Below are 6,919 nucleotides of genomic sequence, written 5' to 3' on the forward strand. Positions count from 1 at the left end.
CAGGACTAGTAGGAGGCAGGCAGGATGGAAAGGGAAGATTCAGGAGTGGAGCGAGATGATGCTAGAGGCCATGTCAGGCAGGGATCCATGAGAGGGCTTTGAGAAGAGAGTGAACTGACATTTTGCTAATGTGGTGTCTGGGAGAGAGCACACCCAGCCTCTGGGTGAAATGTCACTAAGGCTGCTTTGTTCAAGGGAGAAGGAACTAGCATGCACCCAATCTCACAATGTAAGAGGATTTATTCTGGGTGTTTTCCATATGTACTTTTATTTAATAATCTTCACAGCAACTCTGTGAGGTAAGTCTTCTTACTCCCATTTTACAAAGCAGGAAGCCAAGACATGGAAGGGTAAGATGGCTCACCTGATGTCATAGTCTTAGCAAATAAGAGAGAATGGATTGGATCCCAGGTCTCTCTGGTTGCAAAGCCTAATATAGTTCCAGTACAGCAGGAAACTCACATGCAATAGTTTATAAACCCATTGTCTATGGGGATGTGAAGCCTCCAAGAATCAGCCTTTTGGCCCTGCTTCCTGTAGGGGATATGGACGCTCTGGCTGAGCCTGATGCTCCCGTTGGTTCCTCAGTGGGTCCTTTAGGTGTGCTCCTGAGGATTCACCCTGTTAAAGCTGAGGGATGCATAATGCAGCTCCTGCTCCATCTCCAAGGGGGAGGCGGTGCCTGCAGAACTTGTGGGGTCAGTGGGGCTGTCTAACTTAGACTCCTGCTGGTGATCCTGTGTGGAGACCAGAGAAGAGGGTCAGAGCAGTGGAGGAGGAGAGGAGAAGGCTGAGAGGCTTCAATGAAGTGAATTTGATTCTGACATGACATTTATTCTTTCTTTTATCAAACATTTTTAGTACCCACTTATTCAGTTATCTAACAAATAGAGCACTTATTGGTTTCTTTCCAATTCTACTTAACACTCACACAGACCTATGTGGAAAATATTATTATTTGACAGAGAAAGAAGCTCAGTCTCAGAGAGGTTACGTGCTTCCCAAGGTCACACAGCTACTGATCATGGTCTGTCTGAGATTTCATATGTGCTGGGTACTGGATACACGAGAAGGTGTTTATTAAAATCTACTCCTCCTCCTGTGTGTCTCTCCTTTACTCTCACACTACTGTCACACTCACAACTCTTATGACACCAGATGTGTGGGTTTTTTTCCCCCCACAACAGGCAATTCTTTGTGACACCAGTTGTGTGTCTTACAATTGAACTCAGTTCTGACACTATCTACTTTGAGATGGCGTCAGATCCCACAAGCTAAGGGTTCAGTCCCACGAGATTGCCCCCTCCACAGAAGCCAATCTCAAGTCCAAGTTGTCACCTGTGCTTCTGCCCAACCGACTATAAATTGGAGGTTCCCATGGACTCCTCATTGGATTCAATTAATTTGTTATGGTGGCTCAGAGAATTCAGGAAAACAATTTACCTACTTTATGCCAGCTTATTTTAAAAGGGAATGATAGAGGATACAGATGAACACCCAGAGGGAAGAGGTGAATAGGGGAAAGTAGGTGGGAAGAGGCTTGGAGCTTCCATATTCTCTCTGAGCGCATCACCCTTTCAGCAACTCCATGTGTTCACCAAATTGGATGCTCCCCAAACCCCATGCTTTTGGGATTTTTATGAAGGCTTCCTCACATAGGCATGATCAATTATTAACCGCATTTCCAGACCCTCTCAAGTCTATGAAGATGGATTCAGAGATCAAAATCCCCATCCAAGAGCTAACCAAGAGTCACCACATTAAAACAAAACATAGTGCTCTCACCCAGGAAGCTCCGGAGGATTTAGGAGTAGAAGCATTTTCTGCTGCAGACTGGGTTCTCAGCTCTAGATTAACAGCAACATTTTCCAAAGAGTCGTTCCACTTCCTCTCCTCCCATTCTCTCCTGAAGTCACTCTGGTCAGGATATCTGCCCCCATCAGGCCTCCAGATCTGCTTTTGTGAAGACCAGCTGTGATATCACTTAGCTAAACTTAAATGGTCATTTCTCAGACACTAGCTTACTGGAATTATTAGCATATGAAACAAATGAGTACTCTGTCCTCCTTGAAGCTCCATCTCCCCTTGGCCACCAGGACCCAACCCTACACCCTCCTGGTTGTTTATTCTTCTTCAGTGGTCTTCTTACTGTTTCCACCTTATCTCCCTGATTCCAAACGCTGGAGGGTCCCAGGGCTCTGTCTGTGGACCCCTTCTCTTCTTTGTGGTTCCATCCACTGTCAGACCTTGATGTGAAGGACCCCCAAACCTCTGTGTCTCCCACCTGGACCCCTCTCCTGAGCTCAAAAATTTTGCCAACTACTTGTCATCTTCACTTGGGTGTCTCAGAGGTACCTCAAACTTTTATAGTAACTACAATAAAGGTTGATGTCATCTTGAAAATATACTCAACCTTCAGAGTTGCTAATTTCAGGAATTGACAATTCAATTCTTTAAGTTGCTCAAGGCAACCACATTGGAGTCCTCTTTGGTGTCTATGGACATACACCGACATCTACAATATCTATGGCTATCTGTGGCTATCCATGGACATCTATGGAGTTGTCTTTGGCATATATGAACATCTATGGCTTCTATGAACATCTATATATCTATGGAGTCATATTTGATATCTATGGACATCTATGATATCAATAGACATCTACGACATCTATGGAGTCATTTTTGACATATACGGACATCTATAGAATCACCTTTGACATCTGTGGACATCTGTGACATCTATGAATATCTATGACATCTATGGAGTTATTGCTGACAACTATGGACATCTATGAGATCTTTGGAGCCATATTTGACATTTATGGACATCTATATCATTTATGCATATCTAAGACTTTGGTTGACATCTATGGAGACATCATTGACAGATATGACACCTATGAGGTACACACAGTGAGCTAACTTTGATCATGGTCCACAAGTACTCTATCACTCCAATAACAATTCCTATTGGCTCCACCTTCAAAATGTATCTAGAATCTAACTTCTGACACCAGATTCATCATTGTTGCCCCAGAGCATTACCGTGGGCCACCTCTAGAAGAGGTGGCAGGCAGACAGAATGCCAGGATACTCACATCACTCACCAGGGAAGCTGATCTGCTGTCATCCACACTCACCACTGTCCTGGGTGCTTTCGTCCTACAGGTCTTCACTCTGATGGGAGACACCAGGGTCTCTGACACATGGTCACTCTTTTGAGGCTGTAGTGAGTGACCAAGGCAGGTCGAGGGTGCGGTGAGCCCAGGATGCTTCATAACTAGACTTTGTAACAAGGTACTCACACTCCAGGATGTCTGGAAGCAGGGCCGGGAACACACTCTTGCCTGGCTCAGGGGCTACCAGCTGGATTCTCACCACCACCATACCCCGACCCTTGATCTGGGCCCTCACAACCCCACCAGGTCCCTCTCGTCCAACTTTTGGCCCACACCCAAACCAGCTCACATGAAGAAGATGAGGCAGAGGCAGAGAGCAAGCAGTGCAGTGACACCAGCTCCCCCGATGGCCCCCAGAAGCACTCCTGTCCTTGTCACCAGTTCCCCTGCAGCTAAGAGAGACTTTGGGTGAACTCCAATCTTGATGAACAAACACATGTCTTCTCTTCTTCAACACATAGTGAAGGGCACACTTCCTCTCTTATCTAGGATTTAGCCAATGGGTCTTGCCACCCGTCATAGGACTTCAGCCTTCTCCAGAAGGACACAGTCCATGTGACACCTCCTGTCCAGTACCCATACTCCTGTCCAACAAACTCCATCTCTTCCATGATGCAAGTTCTTCTCCACTCAGGGTCTCTCTGCGGCAGCCCGTAGACCTGGCTGCAGCAGGACCATGAGGCTCTGGGCCCCATAGGAATTCCAGAGAGAGAGAGAAATACAACATAGAGAGCCCTATGGATGCTGAAAGGTTTTGTCTCTCCTTCCTTCCAGGGAGGGTGTCTGAATCTCCTCTCTTATCCTCCACTGACCCAGACCATGAGGGTCAAAGGTGATCTTTCATATCTCCAGAAGGGGGTGGAACCTGAGAATTCTCAGACCTTCATGTCAGATCCAGACAGCTTTCCTGGCCCTGCCTGGCCATGTGTCCTGGGAACCCAACACCCAGGGTGAGGGATGTGTCTCTGGGCATCACCCGTCAACAGTTTGATGGGCACTGCTGTGAAAGCCCTAGTAGGGCTCACTGTCCAGTGAGGGGACCAGATGCCATTACCCATGGGAATAGAGCATTGGAGGGAGCTGAGCTCCAGAGAGAGGTCAGGATGAGGGCAGGAGACTGGCAATCAAAAAATGGCCCAAAGAGATTTTGAGGGCAATGAAACTACTCTGTATGATACTACAATGATGGATACATGTCAATACACATTTGCCCAAACCTATAGAAGGTAGAACACCACAAGTGAACCCTAATGTCAACTGTAGACTTTGGGTGATAATGACGTGTCCATGTAGATGCACGGGTTGTAACAAACGTACGCTCTGGTGGGCGATGTTGAAATTGTGGAGGCTGTGCATGTATGGGAAAGTGCAGCGGGTATAGGGGAAATCTCTCTAAGTTCCTCTCAATTTTGCTGTGTACCTAAAACCACTCTAAAAAATAAAGTCCAGCAAAAAATTTCCCCAAGGCCTTCAGTGACTGGAGGAAGATAAAGAACGGACTTAGGATGGACAGGGAAGAGATTGTGGGTCATGCAGGCAAAATTGATGTGGGAGAATATAGGAGGATGAGGCCTGAGGGGTCCTCTCATGTCTAACTGCAGCCCCCAACCCCAGCCCCAGCATGTGAGCTCTGAGAGTCCAGCTCTGACCTGACCTGGCAGAGACTCCAACCCAGTCAATGCCCCATGGGAGGTGGCTCCTTCTCACCTGTGCCATCCCCTTGGCAGTCACCGATGGCTGGGTTCTCTGGAGCACCTAGGATGAGAAGAGGGGATTTCCCTTCTCACTGGAGAGGGTTGGGGGAGATAAGCATGGGCGTCCCCTCACCCTGAAGCCACGAAACTGCAGGAAGGACGGGACTTGTGTCTTTCTAGGTCCTTTACTCAGCCAGGGCCCCAGGACAAAAGAACTGAGAGTCCACAGCTTGGCCCTCTGCCCCCTACATTCTCAGGGACCCAGGTATCCTAGCTCAGCACTCACAGGTGACGTCGAGCTGGATGGTCCTTTCCACAGTCACACCAGCTGCAGGGAACTGCACCTGACAGGTGAGGTTGGTGCCATGGTCCTGGGGCCGTGGGGTGAGGGTGAGCATAGAGGAGAGGTGGGTCCTAGGACCCAGGGAGGTGAGGGCAGCTGATGTCCAGGAGAAGATGGGGGGTGTGCCCCGCTCACAGGCCCAGGGCACAGAGCAGGTCAGGTTCCTGGGGTGTCCACACTCCAGCGTACCCGGGCTGAGGATGTGGGGCGTGTGGGTCAGGGCTGGTGAGGAGATGGGGAGACACGGGGATCAGAAGGGACAGTCCAAGGTGCGGCTCTGAGAGGGGCCTCAGGCTTTCATCCAGCTCCTCCCACTAAGCCCTGAAGGGTACCCCAACCCTTCCCAGAAGAGGGGTCCCATCCCAGCCCTCCCCTGAGACCCCCATGTCCTTCCCCTGTGGTGATTCCTGGATCCCGCTCCTTACCCATCACACGCACGGAGAGGTTAGACTTGTAATTCCGTTTTTCCTTTCCTCTCTCCACGCGAAAAAAGTATTTTCTGTTGTCACTCCTCCTGGCATCTCTGATGTCCAGGGAGCAGTTGTAGGTCTGGGGGTCTCCAAGGAGGTGGAATCGGCCCTGAGTCTCCTCTTGCACTTTTCGATCTGGGTTGTTTGTGGCCACAGGAGCATCACGGTATATATTTGCCCCTTCCCAGAACCAGTAGCCGTGAGCTGGGACAGTGTCAGTCAAGGAGTTCCAGGGATAGGTGAAGGTGCAGGGCACAGAGACGCACAGGCCCTCTTGCACAGACACGGATTCTTGCACTAGCAGCTGGAATCTCCCATCCTTAGCCAGGGACCCTGCAGGGAAACAAGGGTCAACTGCAGCCCTATCCCACCCACTCCCTCTCCCCTTGACCCACTCACCTGCCCACAGCAGAGGCAGCAGCAGCAGCAGCTGTAACATCTCTGAGATAGAGGGTTCTGGGCATCAGCTCTGTGTCTGAAAGGAGAATGAGAATGCAAGTAGGAGAGGACGCTGCTGGGGGACCTAGAGGAAGCTGGGGAGGAGCACGCGACCTCAGCCTTTCACAGAAGAGGAACTGCAGGCTGCAGCTTTTTCCTCCTCTGCATAGACATGGTGGACATCCCACAACCAAGAGACCCTGATACCCACCCAGGGGGGAGCAGACAAGGAGCCGACCCAGTGTGCTGCCCTGATCTTGGAACTTCCCTCTAGCCCTGGAGCCTGGACCAAGAACTCTGAGGAAACCAGAGGCTTGGGACATTGTGAGTCTAAGCACTTCCCATCTGAGGTCATTTCAGAGCCCTGTTGTCCACACTAGGGAGCTCGTCAGCTCCAGCTGGACCACGGAAGGCCAAGCCTCATCTAGACCTCAACTGGTCAGTCCTGTCAGGTGTAGGATTCTTTAGGGTCTGCATGAGTATCTGGGACAGAGGAAAGAAGGGGGTCCTAAGTGACGTGAAAGTAGCAGCCATTCATTCATTCTTTCATTCATTCCCCAAACACCAAGTGAGCATCTCTGTGTTGCGGAGGCTGGCGACAAGAAGAGAGTTGACTGACCTGGTCCGTGCCTGTGAGATGCTCCCACCCAGTGGCATCACTTCCTCCCCAAACACTCAGTCCTGTTGGGCTTTAGAGCTGCAGCCACTGGTGACTTTGCTGTGTGTCTTGACAGCACGCTGGGTATTTTCTAAAATATGATTATAGGATTTTTTTTCTTTTTACTTGTATGC

The 6,919-nt window shown here is 49.6% G+C and overlaps 1 protein-coding gene across 7 annotated transcripts; it reads right to left on the reverse strand.

Moving 5' to 3' along the window:
* Positions 1–222: 222 nt before the first annotated feature.
* On the reverse strand, positions 223–6,235 carry LOC103567268 (myeloid cell surface antigen CD33-like). 7 transcript variants are annotated; one of them, XM_070633348.1, is made up of 8 exons: positions 6,089–6,235; positions 5,645–6,022; positions 5,163–5,441; positions 4,890–4,937; positions 3,472–3,568; positions 3,111–3,180; positions 1,786–1,956; positions 223–737 (listed from the first exon to the last, which is right to left on the reverse strand). In XM_070633348.1, exons 1-8 carry the CDS (start codon positions 6,126–6,128, stop codon positions 597–599), a joined length of 1,224 nt encoding a protein of 407 aa, XP_070489449.1. In that variant the 5' UTR covers positions 6,129–6,235; the 3' UTR covers positions 223–596. The 7 variants fall into 7 exon arrangements, with proteins under 7 accessions (XP_070489449.1, XP_070489445.1, XP_070489444.1 ...); XM_070633344.1 differs by having other exon boundaries at positions 1,786–1,953; positions 3,102–3,180; XM_070633343.1 differs by having other exon boundaries at positions 3,102–3,180.
* Positions 6,236–6,919: the final 684 nt, after the last annotated feature.

This window comes from Equus przewalskii, chromosome 9 (genome assembly GCF_037783145.1).
Source record: "Equus przewalskii isolate Varuska chromosome 9, EquPr2, whole genome shotgun sequence".
NCBI classification, from domain to species: Eukaryota; Metazoa; Chordata; class Mammalia; order Perissodactyla; family Equidae; genus Equus; species Equus przewalskii.

What these genes read in the sequence shown, in the direction of transcription:
- LOC103567268 (XM_070633341.1), bottom strand. Translation starts at nt 6,128, where the DNA reads ATGTTACAGCTGCTGCTGCTGCTGCCTCTGCTGTGGGCAG. An exon ending in GCTGCCTCTGCTGTGGGCAG is followed by an intron (nt 6,023 to 6,088) that starts GTGAGTGGGTCA and finishes GTTTCCCTGCAG; the next exon opens with GGTCCCTGGCTAAGGATGGG. An exon ending in CTCTGCCTCATCTTCTTCAT is followed by an intron (nt 3,181 to 3,471) that starts GTGAGCTGGTTT and finishes GTCTCCCATCAG; the next exon opens with AGTGAAGACCTGTAGGACGA.